At 36.0% G+C, this 19,722-nt stretch overlaps 1 protein-coding gene across 23 annotated transcripts in view; it reads right to left on the bottom strand.

Moving 5' to 3' along the window:
* The window catches only part of BIRC6 (baculoviral IAP repeat containing 6), a 210,554-nt gene that overhangs the window by 156,282 nt on the left and 34,550 nt on the right, over positions 1–19,722 (bottom strand). For all 23 annotated transcript variants that reach the window (XR_006059232.1, XM_060412314.1, XM_060412311.1 and 20 more), the window contains exons 4-10: positions 17,989–18,182; positions 14,826–14,937; positions 13,130–13,212; positions 11,311–11,533; positions 11,068–11,228; positions 6,414–6,472; positions 470–1,864 (exon numbers count right to left, since the gene is read on the bottom strand). Coding sequence is in view for 22 of the 23 variants with exons in the window: in XM_060412314.1 (XP_060268297.1) it covers positions 470–1,864; positions 6,414–6,472; positions 11,068–11,228; positions 11,311–11,533; positions 13,130–13,212; positions 14,826–14,937; positions 17,989–18,182 (2,227 nt within the window). In the remaining variant the exon portion in view is untranslated. The remainder of the gene's footprint in view (positions 1–469; positions 1,865–6,413; positions 6,473–11,067; positions 11,229–11,310; positions 11,534–13,129; positions 13,213–14,825; positions 14,938–17,988; positions 18,183–19,722) is intronic.

The raw sequence follows: 19,722 nt of genomic DNA on the forward strand, positions 1-19,722 counted from the left end.
ACATACATTATTTCATTTAATTCTGTCAAGCCTGAAAATAGACTGTCTTTCCTAGTTTATAAATCAACAAAGGTTTATTGAGTTTAAAGTAATTTGTCCAAGGCTACAAATTTGAGCAGATACAGTTGGGACTCACAGAAATTACAGCAGGTTATTTTCTTGAGGTTAAAGCAGTGAAGATACTTTCTGAGAGGCTTACTAACTTATTTACAATTAGAATCCTTACCTAGGGCAGCAGAAAAGTGTTTTAAGAACAGGTACAACAGTACAAAGATTTACCACTTCATTATAAACATAAATTTCTCTCCATCTATATGGATCTAAAAGTCACGCTCAGGATACACATAAATGAATGCCCTGTATATTGATTTCATAAGACTGATGAAGAACCAAACAAGCCCACAGCTTACCTTTGGCGCACCCTGTCTGTGCCCGAGCGGTAAATGAACGAAACAAGCCCACAGCTTACCTTTGGTGCACGCACACAGCCTGTCTGTGCCTGAGCAGTAGATGACAGAAACGAATGCATCCTGTTCCTCAGTGCCCTCCTTTTTCGGAGGTTCCACTTTGGCCAAAATTTCAAAGTTTGAAAGATCTAATATTTTTACATATCCTCCCTGAGTGGTTATGACCAGGTGTCCAAGAGCAGAAATGTCAGACTTTTTTCCTCTCTCAACCCCGTTCTTTGAGGTTAACTGCATCTCCTCAGGAGGTTCCTCATAGTCATCCTCTCGGTTATCCAATATATCTGGTGGAAGCAAAATGAGCGAGGTAATTGTGTCCTGGGGATCTTTGATATGCTGGATTTTTATTGGCTCCTCTTCTAATGTCACTATCCGAGTGGCATAATTCATTTTATAAAGTATTAAATATCCACCACTAATGTTCCTCTGCTCAGGTTGAATTATCAAAGGAGTCTGTACATCTGCTGGTGATTCATGTTGAATTATACTAATATTTGCACCATTCACTGCAGCAAGATTTGATTCCAGCTCACCTTTCCGTCTATTACATAGTGCAGAGTTTAATTTATTTAAGTTATTCAAGGCCTCTACTTGATTTATTGCACTCAAGGATTCAACAGGGCATGTTCGCAGTCCTATTAATAAATGAATTCCATCAGCACAAGGAGTTATTGAGTCTATACAAAGATTCTCCTCCTCTGCAAACTTTGGCAGCCTCAAGCACTGAACCAAAGTCCCAGGCTTGGGAAACACAGAGTTCCACTTCTCAGAATCTGGAGAGGTAAGGTTGGCTGCCGCATCTGCAAACTGCTGAATGTAAGTCACAGGAGGGTCCTGCAACAACAACTGCTCCTGACTATCCAGCTCCATTTCAATGATCTGTGGAACCGTGAAACCATCATCGTGCAAACTTTTACTCATTATATTGTTCATCTGTGAAAAGATTTTTCCTGCTTTCTCATCAGATTCCTTGATGCTATAAAGAAGCAAAATGGGTAAAGTCCTCCTGACCAGAGGAGAATTTAATTCTGAGTTAGTGCAGGATTCATTGTCAGTTGACCCTTGTTCTGATATACTTTCACCCTGAGTTCTGCTTAAACCATCCAGTGACCTGTGAGAATTACTACTAATGGGTGAGGTAGCAGGAGATTTATAGGTTAATAAACCTCCAGCTAATAAACATGGAAAGGGAATGTTGTGTTGCTCCTGGTGCTTCTCCTTTGTCTTTTCACCCTTAGAGCTGGTTAAGCAAGGATTTGCCCCAAGTTCTTCAAGATCCTTAACGGTGTCCTCAAGCACATTGGCAACAATCTCCCACTGCAGCTTTTCTGGCTGCTGGAGGATGCTGAGTGCTGTTACGTCAAGGCTCACTTCCAGGGCTTCCTTCTGCGATGTTTGCCCTTTGAGAAGGAACAACACAAAGGACCTTGTGAATACAAATCAAACTCTGCAGTGTAACATTTTCATTACTTCTCTTTTAATCATCCAGTCGGTACATTTTAAACACATTAATGGAACAATTTAGTCCTTTTAAGGAAATTTAATCCAAGCTGAGATGAACCTACTCAGAAAAACCATAGATAGTAAAGAGTCTCAAAAATCCTTTTCAATTCACAATACACTCTCCTGGCAATCTGTGAGCAAAATTCTTGAAAAAAAAAAAAAAAAAAAAAGAGAGAGAGAGAGAATAAATGGGTTAAGAATGAAGATATTATTAATATCATAATAACAGACTTCTGCCCTTCAATTCTACACCAAAATTACACTCAATACTATGCATCTGTCCTTTATGCACTTTGCAGAATATCCATGAAACACTACTATAATCTCAGTTCATCACCTCTTTCCCATTCCACATGCTAATTATCAGTTGACTGTCTTACTATGTAACAGTACGCAATTTAACTCGAACCTCAGCTCAGAAAAATAGTAACCACAAAAAGTTTCCCAAATTTGTCATTTTGAGTGAAATATAAACATCTTCTAGGGCTTCTCTGGTGGCTCAGTGGTAAAGAATCTGCCTGCCAATGCAGGAGACACAGATTAGAGATAACTGGTGCAGGAAGACTCCACATGCAGTGGAGCACTAAGCCCGGGCACCACACCTACTGAGCTCGCATTCTAGAGCCCGGGACGACACCTAGTGCACCCACGCTCCACAGCTACCGAAGCGCCCACACCCTAGAGACCATGCCCCGCCACAAGAGAAGCCACCACAAGGAGGAGCCTAAGCACCACACCTAGAGAAAGGCCACGAAGCAAAAAAGACTCAGGAGAGGCTAAATAAACAAACAACTTAAATGTCTTCTGTACCATCTGCTAATATTTAGTTCAAGTCAACTACATTACATTGTTCCTTATTGACTTTTTATTTATCGTGTGCTTCAAACTATCCCCTTCAAATAGAATAAAGGTCATTCCTCTGTCTCAATTCTCCAAAAATACCCTCTCTCTCTACACAAAACCCTGAAGTAGAGGTCAGTCAACCTCTTATTAACCAGGGATTAATCTCTTGATACTAAATGCAAAGTTTCAACTCATTCTTTATTTTTCTCAACAGCACAAACTATCAGGGAACAATCTATTACAAACAAAAATATAAAAATCACTCTACGTAACTTGTGGAAATGCAAAAAAAAAAAAAAAGGAATTGGCTTTACAATTTAAGATTAAGAAGAACTCAGAAAAGGAAGGAAATAAGTATAACTCAAAGTGAGTGCACAGAAGTTTGAAAGTTACCCAAGTAAAGGAATGAACAAGAGAAATTTATGGAACATCAAACACTTGAGTTATATTGAAAGCTCTGTTTATACCATTTTGTTAACCATTTCATAAACAGTATCTTCAAAATGCTAACAGCTTTATCAAGACTTCTTTATTTTCTGAGCATAATCTCATTTCATATAATGTCACTATTGTCATCTAAAACAATATCCATGTGTCACTAAGCAGAAAAAACTTAGTTATAAACTTCACAATTTAATTGTACTAGTAAGTTGTTTATTTAACCACTCATTTGATTATATTCATGTGCAGTCTTTATATTGCCATGCAATAATTACATATATTTACTCTATGAATTCACTCATTTAGACATGAGGTTGAAAGCTGACAGTGAGATTTTTATAACATGTAATAATACACTGTAACTAAACTGTAACTTACTTGATAAGTTATGATAGGAAATTGCCAAGAAAAAGCTATTTTAGTCTATGCACATTTTAAAAGAAAATAAATTAACCATTAGTTACATATATTAACCACAGTTAAGACAATATTCAAAGCAAAGGTCACGTGAGATGAGAATATCCATTAAAAAAGAAAATATAACAGGTAACATTACTACTCTGCTGCTTCTCAACTATTTAATCAACGTCTAGGACTCTGCTGCTGCTGCTAAGTTGCTTCAGTCATGTCGTGCGACCCCACAGACGGCAGCCCACCAGGCTCCCCCGTCCCTGGGATTCTCCAGGCAAGAACACTGGAGTGGGTTGCCATGTCCTTCTCCAATGCATGAAAGTGAAAAGTGAAAGTGAAGTCGCTCAGTCGTGTCCGACCCTCAGCGACCCTGTGGACTACAGCCTTCCAGGCTCCTCCGTCCATGGGATTTTCCAGGCAAGAGTACTGGAGTGGGGTGCCACTGCCTTCTCCGAGGACTCTACATTCCCCTTATAAGACTGGCAAAACACAATGACAACTGTCAATACTGCAGTTAAGGAAAACTGTGATCTTTATTTGCCTCTGAATTTCTCAAACCAACTGGACCACAAAATAAACTTTTATAAAACATACGTACAAATATCCTGCAGTATAATATTCTTCAGACAATCATATTGGGAAACCCTTCTCTACCCTGCTTACTGAGCTCCTGTCAGTCCCACAGTTCTACCAGCCAACTTCAGAGGTTTAAGTTACGCATATTCCTGAACCATCAAATTTCAATTTGAATTGTTCTTCAGTCTCTTGCCAAACACTCTTCCCACTCTACAAAAGAAGGTGCACTCCTTTATTCTGATATGTGGACCAAAGAGCAAACTTGTCTTTCCTGTATCATCTAGATACTTCCAAAAATCGTTAACTTTCAACTAAAAAACAGATAAATGTCTCTTAAGGTTCCAGTTACACTTTTGAAATATAGAAATACAACCTATAATTCTTCAGATCATATCATTCAAATTGATGGGACGAGCTTAGAGCTAGGAAATGTAAGTTGTGAAACAGCATCTATTACTTAATTTTACATACTTCAAAAAGACAATACATTTCCCATTAATATCACAAGCCTTCATAAATTCACCAATAGTCTCTCAATATAAAATTAGTTTAAAAGGTTATAGATATTTTACTATAAATGAATGAACCACTTACAAATCCTCAAATAAAGTAAAAATTCTACACTGGAAGGATTTTTTTTTTTTCTCATACCACAGCTACCTAGTTTCAATACTATATAAGGATACCACTCCCAACCTTAAAGGAGGTATCATAGAAAAGAGTCAACAAAAACATACAGTAATATTCTAGGTACCGGGAAGTGAAGTAAAGAGGACAACAGTATCTAAAGGAAGTGTGAAAGATCAAACAGGCACAGATGAAAAATGTAAAGGTAAAAAAGGGTTAAGGAAACAGATCAATATGCAACAACTACAATTACAAAAATACCTACTGAGATCCTTAGACCAAGAGGAAAGAGTTAAGCAACAGCATACAAAGGAAAGATTACAGTTAGAATAAAAAAAATTTAAGGGCAGAAAAAAGAACATTTAGTTCAAACATTTCACTTTACATAGGAAAAACTGAAGCCCAGAGAGTTTAAGTGACTTGACAAGACCAAAGACTTATTTTGTAAGAGTTGAAGCTCTAACCAGATCTCCAGATAACCAATGACCAGTGTATTCTTGTCAGATGTTTAAAACTGCAACAGTAGCCCTTTCTTTGGCCAAGGGGTAACAAACTGGAAAAAGAGCACACTTCATCAGACTACATTTTTAAACGCAATCAATTATTCTTCCCAGACCTAATTACACATTTGTGTTATTATTCAGGGCAGTTTCCTACTTTTCTTAACTTTTTCATTCTAAGAACTACCTTAAAAGACAAATGAAGGTGAATCTAAAAACCAGTGCAGTATTCTGTTTGGTGGCTTAAAAAAAAAAAATTTACAACAAATCAGAATTGAGAGCATCGGCTACACTATACTAACATCTGACATGTAACTTTTAACAACTGAACTATCCAAAACCAAGTTTCCTCTAAAGAGATTTCATAAGTTATGTATGTCCTTAATTCATGACATTGACATTATAATACAGCTAGAATTTAATAATGGTCACTTATTTAAAATAGTGGCTACTGTCCAAGTACTCTGCTTCACGAATTTTAATCTTAGTTACCAAAATTATAAATAAGAGATTTAAATATCACTATTTTATACACTAGAAAATGCAATCGCACTATAATAAATGACAGGATTTGAATTCTGATACAATAAAACTATTTTGAGATGACTTGCCTATAACCACATTAAAATATGAAGCCTTTTATACCCCTTTGCCCTAATATTTCATACAGTTTTCTTTGGGGAATAAGAAATCACTAATTAGTAATTATTAATTATTGACTTAAACATTACATTTATTTAACAACACAATACAATATACAAATGAACTGAACATATTGGGCAGAGTTTAATGTCACTGACTTACACGACAGATTTAGTAAGATTCATTTTTAATTCCTTTGGCGCAAATAAGTACTATTTAAATTTTTAGTATGAAACTACATATACGTTACTAATTCAAGATCTGATACATAATTGAGTTTTCTTTGTATATTAATGAAAATTTAGACTTTGTACTCAAAATACAGAATTATTTGGTATTTAGCTCTACCTAGAAACTATATAAATGCAAGGACATAAAAATAGATTATCTAACATTTTTTACATACCTGTCACAGAATCTGATCTGGAATGCTCTTCACTGTCTGAATCCTCCAGTAAATCATCGCTTAAAAAAGACAAATTAAAAATTTCCATTTCAAGATAAAGTACACATGAGAAAGCAAAGTATAAAGTTACAACCATTGTTTCGTGTCTAAAACGTAAGCATCACACAACTAGCTTATGTAATATATAAGTTGACTGAAATCCTGATTACGCTAATAGTGAATCATCTTAACTCATTAAATAAATGCTTGCCTGAAATAAAGTGTGGTAATCTCTAAAAATTTATAGTAGAATCTGTAGGATTTAGACAACTGAATAGGTATAGACAGGGATAGTTTGGGTAAATAAAATGAAAAAAAAAATACAAACAGCTAATAAAATCAAGCACAAGCTTCCAGTAGTAAAATTTTAATAACCACTCTATTACTAGGGACGGGCTTCCCTGGTGGCTCAGATGGTAAAGTGTCTACCTGCAATGCAGGAGACCCGGGTTCAATCCCTGGGTCAGGAAGATCCCCTGGAGAAGGAAATGCCAACCCACTCCAGTACTCTTGCCTGGAAAATTCCATGGACTGAGGACCCTGATAGGCTATAGCCCATGGGGTCAGAAAGACTCGGACACAACTGAGCAACTTCACTTTCACTTTCCCAGGCGGCACTAATGGTAAAGAACCTGCCTGCCAATGAGGAAACCAGAAGTGACACAGGTTTGATCCCTGGGTCAGGAAGATCCCCTGGAGGAGAGCATGGCAACCACTCTAGTATTCTTGCCTGGAGAATCCCATGGACAGAGGAGCCTTACGGGCTACAGTCCAGAGGGTCGCAGAGTCAGACATGACTGAAGTGACTTAGCATTCTACTCCTGAATTCAGCAAAGTTATACCCTAAAACCAATTAGAACAGCTGAGTAAATATGTGTGTATAGAAGTGTTTTCACAGAAACATGCATTCCATTTGTGTTTTACTCTTGGTTTTATTTATTTATTTTTTGCTTGTTTGGGAGGGGATGCTAAGAAATCCTTGACAAGCAGGAAAACTACTACAACTTAAGAGTCAAGACAGTAAGACAATCGCTGCTCTTTTGCTTTCATTCAAGCAGCCAAGAAACTGCCAGCCTCTCTCTTTGCACCCAATTTTATTCTCAGTCTCCACTGTTAGCAGACAAGATAAAAAGATGTAATTACAGAGCACTCCAGCACAACATTAGTCTGTGTCTGAATGAACAATCAGCACATTTATAGCAGTTCTAAAATTTTGATAAACTACGAAAATTAAAAGATGAAGTTCACAGGAAGGAAAAGTAATTCTCCCTTTTTGAAACAATACACTGCAGGCACATCCGTCTGAAAGAACTAGGCATTTATAATGCTATAAAATATAACTGGCTATCTCCCTTAGCAGTGCTTAAAGTAACGTCTGAAACTGGGGTGGGGAGATATTTGCTTAGATATTTTTGACAAAATTTCTGTTTTTTTCAACTGGTAGTAATTACCATAACCAATTTCATGCTATAACTTAAAAAATTTTTTAAAGGATGTGAAAAAGATAAGCTCCTAAGTTAGCTTTAAGCTATTCAAATACTAATGGCTAGTCTCAGAAAAATAATAAAGATGCTCGGAAAAATAAATCTTAAGAGGAAATATTAATGACTGGTAATTTATCCAAAATAAAGAAGTCCAAACCAAGAAAACACAGTAGATTTTGAGGATTTCTGCATCAAGAAAAATAGCCAAATATTACCCATCTACACTTAGAATAAAAGATAATCTAGTAGTAGTATATTTAAAGACAGAGTTTAGGTGTTCTGAAGTTACTAAGAATGTTACAAAGGATTGCCAGATAATTGTCTTAATTAAATCACACAAAAAAGGCTTTATTGTGAAAGTTTTCAAAATAGTATTTTGAAAAATATATTTGACAGAAAAACACTCATACTGCCATGTGATAAAATCATGAGTAAAACAACTGAATTGTACACTTAAAAGGGTGAATCTTATGATAGGTAATGATGCATCAATAAATTTCTTTTAATCACATGAATTAAAAAAAAACTACACAGCTAAAGTTAACTTTCATGACTTGATGGTATGAAAATGGAGACTCCATTCAATTTACTTCCATATATTTTCCAACATTTCTACAAGAAGCATGCATGTATAGCTGACCATTAACACACAGGTTAGATGTACCAGCCCTCCCTGCAGTGGAAAGTCTGTGTATAAATTACAATAGTTGGCCTTTTGCATCCATGGTTCTGCATCTACAGATTCAACTAAGCACAGTTTGTGTAGTATTCATTTTAAAAAATAATTGGACCCACATAGTTCAACACTAGACTCATGCTGTTCAAAAGTCAACTATACTTACACAATAGACACTAAATTTACTAAAGTCTTTTACATGAAATAAAACCTTTTGCAAAGTAATAAACAGGCAAAAAAATATATGAATAAGTTTAAAATGCTTAGTTAAGATTATATGTGCTAATAGTATAGATGTATCTTAGTTTTGGTATATAAGATATACAACAATATAAGCAACTTTAGAGTTAACTCAGGAAATTTTTGCCAATTTGAAAAACATAACATACAAATGAGGCATCTAGACAAAATGTTAATTCGTTAAAATTAAATGTGTCCTTGGGACTTCCCTGGTGATCCAGTGGTTAAGAATCCGCCTTCCAATGCAGAGTTCTCCGGCTCAATCCCTTGTCAGGGAACTGGGCAATTAAGCCCATGCACCCACAACTAGACAGGCTGCACGCCACAACTATGACTCGATGCAACCAAATAAATTAAAAATACATTAATTAAATTATACACATCCGAAATATTCCTTAAATAAATTCAGAACAAAGACAAATGTTGCCTACTAAGTAGAAACAGACAAAAAACAATTTCTAAGCAAGCTACATTGTAATACTTTAAACTTCTTGATTAAGCTTTAATTCAGCTAATGTATAATTTCTCAAGCTAATGAAACAGTATATTTTAAAATAAAATATACTATTATATATATACTATATCTTGAGCCTTAGAGGCAGAAGTGGTTTGATTCATTATATCCAATACCAATCCAACAGGAATCCTGCTAACTCTGGAGGAAAGGAAGCAGGGATAAAGGGCTTGAAGCTCCACCTCGTCAGTTTCCTCCAACCACCAGAGTAATCTTTGTAACCTTCTACCCAAAAAGATTTTAAGTCTCTTAAAAAAGCGGGCAGAGGGATTTATATCTCAACCCCAGCACACTAGCTCAGATAACACCTGTCCACCAGAAATACTAGATATACGTTTACCTAAAATGTGAAACACTTTACCAAGGTGTGTGTGTGTATCTGTATAATCTTAAAAGTACACCTTGATTCAAATTTTAATCCTCAAATTACAAAACTCTGGAGTCAAAAGTTCTAATTAAAGTCAGTGAGTTCAGGACATACCGAGTTCATTATCTTCTATGAATAATTTTCCACTAATTTCTAAGAAAATCAGAGATCAAGCAGGATTCATTTTCAGTTCTATTGGTAAATATGGTCAAACTCAAGACAACAATGGGCCAACTGCTTTCTCATTAAGCTCTCACAGAGACTTGAAATAACTGAGAACACCATGATGCTTTAATTCAGCCTGTTCCAGAGCTCAAACCACATTCATTTACAGACCCAAAATTTCCACATACTATTAGCAACAGGGACTAGACATTTAATATGCAGTGAATTTTCCATTAATAATGAAAAAAATCTCCATTAGTAAAGTTTCACTACCAAACAGTGAGGTGAAATGATTAAATCACTGTGGGGTAACACCAATCACACATCAGTAACACAAGAAGCCCTGCAAGTGAAATGACAGATCTCCATACAAGACATCTGATCACAGTTACGCAGGCTCCATTTCACATTACTGCCTTCAGAATCTTACAAACTGGTAGCTGCTATTGCTGAAGACCAGCTGAGTGGCTTATGGAACCCTTCATTCTGCCTCCATGGGACCATCACAAATGTTGCTCTATAATCCAACCCAGTTCAGAGTTACAAGCGCCTCCTGGGAGACAATTAGGTGACGTGCGATTACACTCTGACTCTCTCTCCCCTGCACAGATCAAATACAGCCACAGAAATCATGAAGCTCTAGAAAGGCTGAATGGAAGAGAATCCAGCACAAGTCTACCAGAATCTTTCATTGGCAATGATTATTGTACCTCAACTCATTGCTAACTACTAATACATTTAAATAAAAATTAGATTATCTAGCCTAACCACAGGTTATTTCACTATTGATTACCATTTCTATATTTTAGGTGCTAATGAAAAAAGGAGAAATGAACCAAATGATTCAACGGCTCTATGAAAAGAATTAGTAGAAGGTGAAATTACAAGTCTAATCCAAGGATTTCATTATTTAGAATTTATATTTCAATAGAGTGATTATTCCATTGGTATGGATTGAGACAGAAAATAAAATATGTTTTATAGACTATGGTGTTGGTGAATGAAAATTTATTTCAGGAATTATACTGTTCTTTTAGATTTCTAACCAAACAGTGACTCTCTAATCTCTTGATCAAATGCCTTCTGTCTAATTAGAATTAAGAGAATATACAATTTAGGAAGAGAAAACACTTAATTTCCATAAATATTATTAAAACAAATTTACACACCTATCTCCTTCCAATTTTGGTATATCTGAGCAACTAGAGGAGTCTTCCAGCCATGCCAAAGTTGGTCTCCTGGATTCAACTGCCGAGCTTGGTTCTCCCGACAGAATAAGCTGTTGTACAATCGCTGGATCATACGCATTAATTTCAAACTTTAAGTGCACCTAAACAAATAAATGAAAAGCCTAAATTTACAACTGATTTTTTTTCAGTTACTGAATTTGTTCCTTCAAAATTAAAACATACCTTCATAAGTTTGGAAACATCCCATATACAGATCTTTCCTCGTTTTGTTGCAGCAGCTAAAAAGTGAGGGCAGCTCCCGGACCCAAAGCAAGATATTCGGTCAGTTCCATCCACGCAAGGAAACTGTGCAGGACTTGTTGCAAGAGTGACCGACAATGGTACGTTCTGTGTATGCTCACCTTTCACAAACGGGCAGTTTGGGGAATGTCTCTCGTGTTCAGACCTTTACACAAATTAAAAAAGGGAAAGTTTAAGCAGCTAAGCTGTTAAGTCTGTAACACTAAAAGAGAACTCTATGATATTTTTTCTTAAAAAAAAAAAAAAAAACAATTAATTTAACCCTGAATATTCACTGGAAGGACTGTTGATGAAGCTGAAGCTCTAATACTCTGGCCACCTGATACAAAGAGCCAACTCACTGGAAAAGACTTTGATGCTGGGAAAGACTAAAGGCAAAAGAAGTGGGTAGCAGATGATAAGACAGTTAGATAGCATCATCGACTCAATTAACATGAATTTGAGCAACCTCGGGGAAATAGTGGAGGACACGGAAGCTTAGTGTACTAAAGTCCACGGGGTCACAAAGAGTCAGACGGACATGACAGCAACCGAACAACTATAACATTCTTTAATTAAAGACTCAAATACCAAAAATCTTCATTTTACTAAGATCACTGTAACATATTAACCACTCACTTTAACAACACTGCACCTACAACTTACCTACGTCCATATATAAATCCTAGACAATTTGCAGTACAACAAGGTGTCTTACATAAATGCTTTTACATGGCATCTCTCCAGGCACATGACATTTGAAACGGATTCCGTCACAGCTAAACCTTAGAGCATTTTTCCTCTTTCTAATTTCATCTGAGCTTTAACTTTTTAATTAAAATTTTATTTTAATAAGTGACATTTGACTATCTAAAATATAGCAAAAGACACACTTCAGGCCTAATATCCAACCCTAGTAGTCTCTGATCCCACCTCCAGACAGCCACTATTATACTCCTAAAATATTTTTATAAACTTATACCCATATGTATACATAGAGAATAAACAGAATTTTCTTTACTTTAAATAAACAGCTTATTATATAGTTCATTCTACAACAGCTTTCTTGATATAATAATGCACTGATGATTAATAGAGAATTAACTGCTTATTCCTTTAACTGTTGGATCAGTCAATTATATGAATGTATTTTATTTATCTAGTCCCCTCCCAAAAGGCGTGTAAGATTTCCCAGTTTTTCACTACAGTGACCATTCGTGTTGTGCATAAGACGGTACCTGATAAAACACATTATACAAATGTTTGCTATTATTACTATTTCTATTAGTAGGGCCTCAGAGTAGTTATGTAAAAGTGAGGTTCCAATACATGATCTCTGTTTAACCAAGTTCTCAAATTTTACGCACCAGAACAGACTCTCTAGAAGTACTTTGAAATTAGAAATGTAAATCATAAGGCCCTCCTTCCATGGACTCCCTATTGATGAGCTGCCCACAAAAGAACAGGCTGAACTGCTGAATTTAATCATGCTTTTAAAATTTATTTTGTCATAGCCTTCTAGTTTTCAGTCAGAGTATACTTCCATTCTTTGGCACTTCTCACATGCACAGACCTTGGGAAATCAAAGACCTTAGAGATCCTGTATGCCAAGTGATATGACAGAGCACAGACAGCATTACCTCATTCTCTTAGAACAGAGGCAAAAATAGAGATGACAAATGGCAAGAGTATTAATATACAGATCAGAAACATAAAATATAGAAGCACTCAGCCTATTATGTTCAGAAAAGTCAGGACTCACCAAGGTTCATCAGTAGGTTCCCAACAAACGAGGCACACACTGCAAGTGAAGCACATGGCTCTATCGTCGCCAGATGAGGCAGGCTGCAGATGTGTGAGGAAACAGAAAAGGCTCATCAACATTGAATTAGCTTAATGAAAACTCTTCTAAATAAGTTCGTAATTTTAGGTAAAATTCCATATTGAGGAAAAGAAAATTAGCCAATACTATTAATACTAGGCTTCAACAATATAGTTTTAATCCCCAAATGTTTATATATTTGCTGCTTTGTTTGAAAAATTGTGTTTCATCAGCAAACGACCACTGAATCGAATATGCGGACACACAGCCTCAATCTCTGGCCCAACATCTTGTCACTGTATTACTAAAGTATTTTAAACATAGTTAAGTATATAAGAGGAAATAGTCTAACAGATTTATTTTGAAAAACTGAATTCTATGCTACTATATAAGCAAGGGTAAACATAATTTTTGTGTTTAATAAAAAATAAAGTGAACATAATTCATGTAACATTCTTTAAGTAAGACACTTAGGACCAAATGACACACACACACACACACACACACACACATATACATAAATATATATAAAATCAAAACCTGAACTGAAATATACCTTTGAAAACTAAAATTAATATTTTTGACTACTTACTCTACTTAGTGCTTACTACATCTAAAGTGTAAATATATTTTTTAGAAGACTGAGACTAATCAGCCCCTAATACAGGTAGATTCTAGAAAACCTATGATTTGATCTCTTTGAAAAAAATGGAATACAATGAACAACAGCTAAATGGAAAAAATATCAAGGTGTCACGTAACAGAGGCCGTTATATGAAACAATACCAAAAAATAAGGAAGAAAATAAATTATTAGGAAAAATAGTCCTTATTCAATCCTTAATTTAGGGAAATAATTTCAATAATTCTAATACTAGCCAGTCTCCAAACAAATCTATCTTTAACTGGAAATCTGATGGACTTTGAATCAAATCTTCAAATATCCTGGTTTTCTGATAAAATATTAGTTTAAGATACTCCAAGAACCCTTCAAGATAATGAAGGAATAATTATTCTTAATATTCTTCATGACAATAATAATTCAATGTATCCAAAGTTTAATTTCGTTCCAAAATTAAATAAGCATGTCTTATGTAAACTAACATGTAATTATTAATTTCTTAGCTTCTTTAGCAATGGAAAAACACTGGTGAGCCAGTCAACATTATTCAGTTGAAGTTTCCTTTAACTGGTTTATTACGCCAATCTGAACTCATTTTTCATTAACTTGCTCTACACTGGCTCCGTGAAGTTTTCTATAATCTCCCATCCTCATGTCTTTTTCTCACACTCGTCCTTACACTGTACACCCTCCTCTTTTCCTACATAAGATTATGACTCTTTCCCTTAATTACTTCTCTCTCTACATTTCTTAATCAATTCTTCAATACACATGCATTAACTCAGTTATTTTTTTTTAACCTTTTCACCTTTCATACACAGTATGAGATATAGGAAATAGCCAGTTAGTATTATGATCAAAGAAAGGTGTAAGAACAAAACTCACATCACAGACACACAAGCACGGAGCCACGTACATAAAATAACATACATGTCTGAAAATGTACTAAACGTTGGTCGTCTTACTATAGGCTAAAAAGTCATATTGAAAAAGATTATTCGACAGCCTTATTTACCTGATGATAAAATCCAGCTTGAGCCATGGGATCTGGCTGTGCCCATCTATACCCTACATGAGGCCATGAGGTAAACGTCTCCCGTCTGTTAGCTTCACTATACATCAATGATCTAAAAGTAAACATACTTTATGTAACCAAAGTTAGGCATCAAATTACAGTGACCCTATTACTCACCACTGAAGAAAAAAGCTTATCGGATTATCAACAAAAACTGGGACTGTTTAATGACCAAGTTCAAATTTGTATTATAAATTTGAAATGATTAAGTTTTAGGAATTTCCCATGAACAGAATAGGGAAAAAGAAACATGATAAGATGGCTGCTGCTGCTGTTGCTAAATCACTTCAGTCATGTCCAACTCTGTGCGACCCCACAGACGATTCTGTGCGACCCCACAGACGGCAGCCCACCAGGCTCCCCCGTCCCTGGGATTCTCCAAGCAAGAACTCTGGAGTGGGTTGCCATTTCTTTCTCTAATGCATGAAAGTGAAAAGTGAAAGTGAAGTCGCTCAGTCATGTCCGCCTCTTAGCGACCCCCTGGACTGCAGCCTGCCAGGCTCCTCCGTCCATGGGATTTTCCAGGCAAGAGTACTGGAGTGGGGTGTCACTGCCTTCTCCAGATAAGATGGCTACAACAGATAATTCCATGGGTAGATTAAACTAACCAATGTTGCATAATAGCAATCAAGAGCAGAGAATCTGAAAATGTAGAGGCACAGAACCCTATGCTTTCATCAAGTGACAAGTTTTGCATAAATGGATAAAACCACAGCCAAAGGAACAGTAGTTTTACCCCAACCATACTGAAAAAGTATATTCTAGTTTAAGTTTTTTTTAGGTAGAAAGCAATTTTTATGTTCTTTCTCTAGAGAAATCCTTTTCCAGGAAATCTGTACTTTCCAGGGGATTATGAAAAAAAAAGGAAATCTTCACACGTTTTCATTAACATAATTAGCTCATTGAGACTGAACCTGCAACAACAATACCAGAATATCTTTTTAAAAGAGACTATCAAAATTAGAAAAAGTCCACACAGCTTCAAATAAGAAAGGACCAGTATGCAAAGTTCCTTTTCCTAACACAGAAGAGAAACTGATTCAATAAAAGAAAAGTGGTAAAAGTGGTATGAGACCAGAAAAATACTTTTCTTTTAATTCTTCCCTTAAATTAGTACATGGTTTCTTGTAATACTGCTAATGAGATTTAGGTTTAACTCATAGTTGTGTCCTGATTTGGAAAAAAAAAATAATAATTGCTTGATCAGGCTACAGACATCTTCATGTTTTCAGAACAGACAATCTGTCCACGTAAGTTATACTACCAAGCAAAACAGCAATAGCATCCGGTAGACCCTTACTCAAACCTCCAACAGACTCCAGAGCTCAAGGTTTTCATAAGGATTCCTAGAATCATATTTAATGAAATAAAAAACACAGACTACATCAAAATTAGAATTTTGAGAGATTTTAACACCTCCAGAAACACTGAAAATCCCATCTAATGAATGCATTTTCTAAAACAAACCATTCACCACAGCTTACACTGATTTCTTTAGAAAGTCTCCTACTGATTACAAAGAAAATAGCTCTGAAATTATAATCTAAAGATAGGCCAGGCTCTCAGACAAGAAACATTGATTCCTTCCTTTTTCCTTCTCCAGACATATTGCAAAGAATATTTTAATGATAGCCAAAGACATATCACATGACAGTTAAAATTAAAAAGGGCAGTCTCTACATTTTGCCCAAAAGTTAGAGACAGCAGGGTTACTATGGAATATAAAAATACTTCCCAAATGTTAACAACCAATAGACGTTACTTACATAATAAAAGAAACCACTTAACAAAAAAGGGGCAACTGATTAAGCAGTTTTGGTTTACAAAAGGATAAACTAAAAAATATTGCAAACTAATATAAGAGAATATGGGAATTCCCTGGTGGTCCAGTGGCTGGAACTCCACAGTTTAGCTGGTGAGAGCCTGGATTCAATCCCTGGTTGGAGAACTAGGATCCCACAAGCCATGTGGAACAGCCAGTTTAAAAAAAAAAAGCGCTATACTTAAGATAACAGAAGTTAAAGGTTAACTCATTCACTAATATTTTTGTTACATTGGCATGTACTCTTTATAAATGTACTTCAGAAAACAACATGAGCAGTTAAATTCACATTCAATGAAAAAGTGAAAATGTAAAATGTTACATGGGAAGGCAAATGTGAACTTAACAAAATCGCTAAATGTAGTAACTCAGCAAAATGGTTCTAAACTTCATTACTAATAAATATTATCTCAAATAAAAATCACTTAAATTTTTCAGTGAAGGCACTACTGACTTTTAGTTTTCTATAAAGCATAACTCCCAAGAAATCTCTACTGAAGAAAATAATAACTGAGGTATGACTTTTTTAAACACTTTAAATCCAGGGCAGGCAGCATAAAAACCTTAATTCAAAACTGCCCTAGAAAAACAAAAGAGACAAAAAGCCCACAAAATGGCCCTTGAGTGCTTTTTTAGCTCTGCTCATTCTTTAAGAATATTTATCTATTTGGCTGCGCTGGGTCTTCGTTGCGGCAGGCAGGGTCTTTAGTTGTGGCAAGCAAACTCTTAGCTGTGGCTTATGGGGTCTAGTTCCCCCGAAAAGGGATCGAACCTAGGCCCCTTGCAGGGGGAGCTCAGAGTCATAGCCCCTAGGCCACCAGGGACATCCCTTAACTGTCCATTTTTTAAGTAGGAAATAATATATGGCTCTTATATTCAAATTCTGGGACAGTGTTTTAATTTACCAAAATTTATGCCAAAGGACACAAAATTCATCAAGGCAAAATAATTCTTATATATTGAATAATTATCTACAATATATATTACATATTGAATAATTATAATATTAATGACTCAAATATTTACTAAGCAACTACAAACCTAGAATTTAAAATATATAGCTTCACAATCCTCTTAAACACTTTCCAGGCACCAAAAATAATTGTTTAACAACAGCAATTCGAGGAGTAGTTTACTTCATTTCAGTTTTTTGATCAAAATAAAAACCTAAGTGATTTTCAAAAATATTTAAAATCATAATCAAATTTACAGTTATTCTGTTAATCAAAACACTAATCAATTCAATGTTACTGTCACATCTCTTTATAAGCAAGTTCATACCTGTCCACAGAACGGCCTGGCCCCACCCCAAGTTCTGGACGCGCACTAGGTAAGAGGTAAGACAATCTGTCCATCACTGAGGAAGCCACAGGTAAGGCAGCAACATTTTGATTGATTTTCTTAAGTTCATTCACAATGGCACTGGCAATGGACTTCAACACATGATGAGGAAGATGAAATGTAACTGTGGCCCACTGAAAGAAAACAGCAGTGTAAGCAAAAGAAAACATACTCAATAGTTTCTACCAAAACCCTGATTTATACATTATAAGATAAATAACTATTTATAGTCTCAAGTCAGTTTACTCCATTAACTTACAATTCAAAGTAAGAACCTGCAATTACATAAAAAATGAAGTTAACCATCCTGAAAAAGAATGTTTAGACCCGGATGAGAGAGACAGAAGGACTCTTACTTTCGTTTCTAGAACTAATCTGTTCACAGATTCAGAGCCTTTTGGTTGAAAGGGAGGCCAAATCCCCTTGAGAAAGGATCCCACAATGATGCCCCAACTCTCCACTGTCAATCATACCCCAAGCCTTCCTCAAAGGCACCTGTGGACATTCACTATAGTCACTGTGCACTTGGGAATGGAAATGCTGTGTGATATTCCAGGCACTACAAGAGAGGAACACTGAACTAACCTAAAACAGCACTGTGGTCCATTAATCAAAGTGGAGACTTATGATGGTGAAGTGACTACTGGAATTTTGGCCCAAAGCTGTCTCAGTGAGCTCTGTGGATCCTCAGATCTATCTTGTAGCTATCTCACTAGCTCCCAAATGTGTAACTGGAAGAGAAATAGAACAGACAGCTAGAAAAGTTCCTACACTGTTCCTCTGATCCTCTTGGACAACTAAAGGAAGAAAGGTCAACCAGGAGCCCCTAGAACTTTCATTTTTTTCCTACAAAGCTACTGAACTACAGCAATACCACATTCTGAGGAAATTTATGAGATTAATGTCACATTAACAGACCTGACAGAGGGGTAATCAAACGACCTCAACTCCATTTAACTGACCCACCGGCCCATGCAAAACATAAATGGATCTTGAAGAATGACTGTGGATTATAAAATCAGGTGGACTTCAACTGCAGCTGATATTTCAGATGAGGTATTTTTACTGAAGCAAATTAACAAATCCCTTGATATTTGGTAGGCAGTTACAATTCTGTCAAGTATCTTTTTGTCTACACTAATTTTAAGGGCCATCCAAAAGTAAACTGCTTTTACCTGGCAGAAACAATAAATCTGCACAGTCTTACCCTAGGACTCATGCTCTTTACCAAACTCTAATCTGCAGGGATCCTAATCAACCCAAAATCCTGCCGATCAGCACCTTTATCTATTGTATTAGTAACATCACAGTAACTGGTCCAGATGAGGGGAAAGGAGCAAGGACCTTAAATGCCTTAGTAAGACAAATGCAAGCCAGAGAGAATCAATATCCCCAGAAAAACTCAGGGTCCTAAAATCTCTGTGAAGTTTCTAGAGGTCCAGTAGGCTAGGCATGTCAGGATGTTTCCTCCAAGGTGAAAGAAAAGTTGCTACAACAATGAAAAAGAGGCACAATGCTCAGTGAGCCTAAGCAGGTTTTGGATCCAGTGTTCAGCATATTTGAGAATGTTGCTATAACTCAATTATCAAATAATACATGATGAAATTCCAGTACTTTGGACACCTCATGCGAAGAGTTGATTCGTTGGAAAAGACTGTGATGCTGGGAGGGATT

The sequence above is a fragment of the Ovis aries genome, chromosome 3 (genome assembly GCF_016772045.2).
Source record: "Ovis aries strain OAR_USU_Benz2616 breed Rambouillet chromosome 3, ARS-UI_Ramb_v3.0, whole genome shotgun sequence".
Taxonomy (NCBI): domain Eukaryota; kingdom Metazoa; phylum Chordata; class Mammalia; order Artiodactyla; family Bovidae; genus Ovis; species Ovis aries.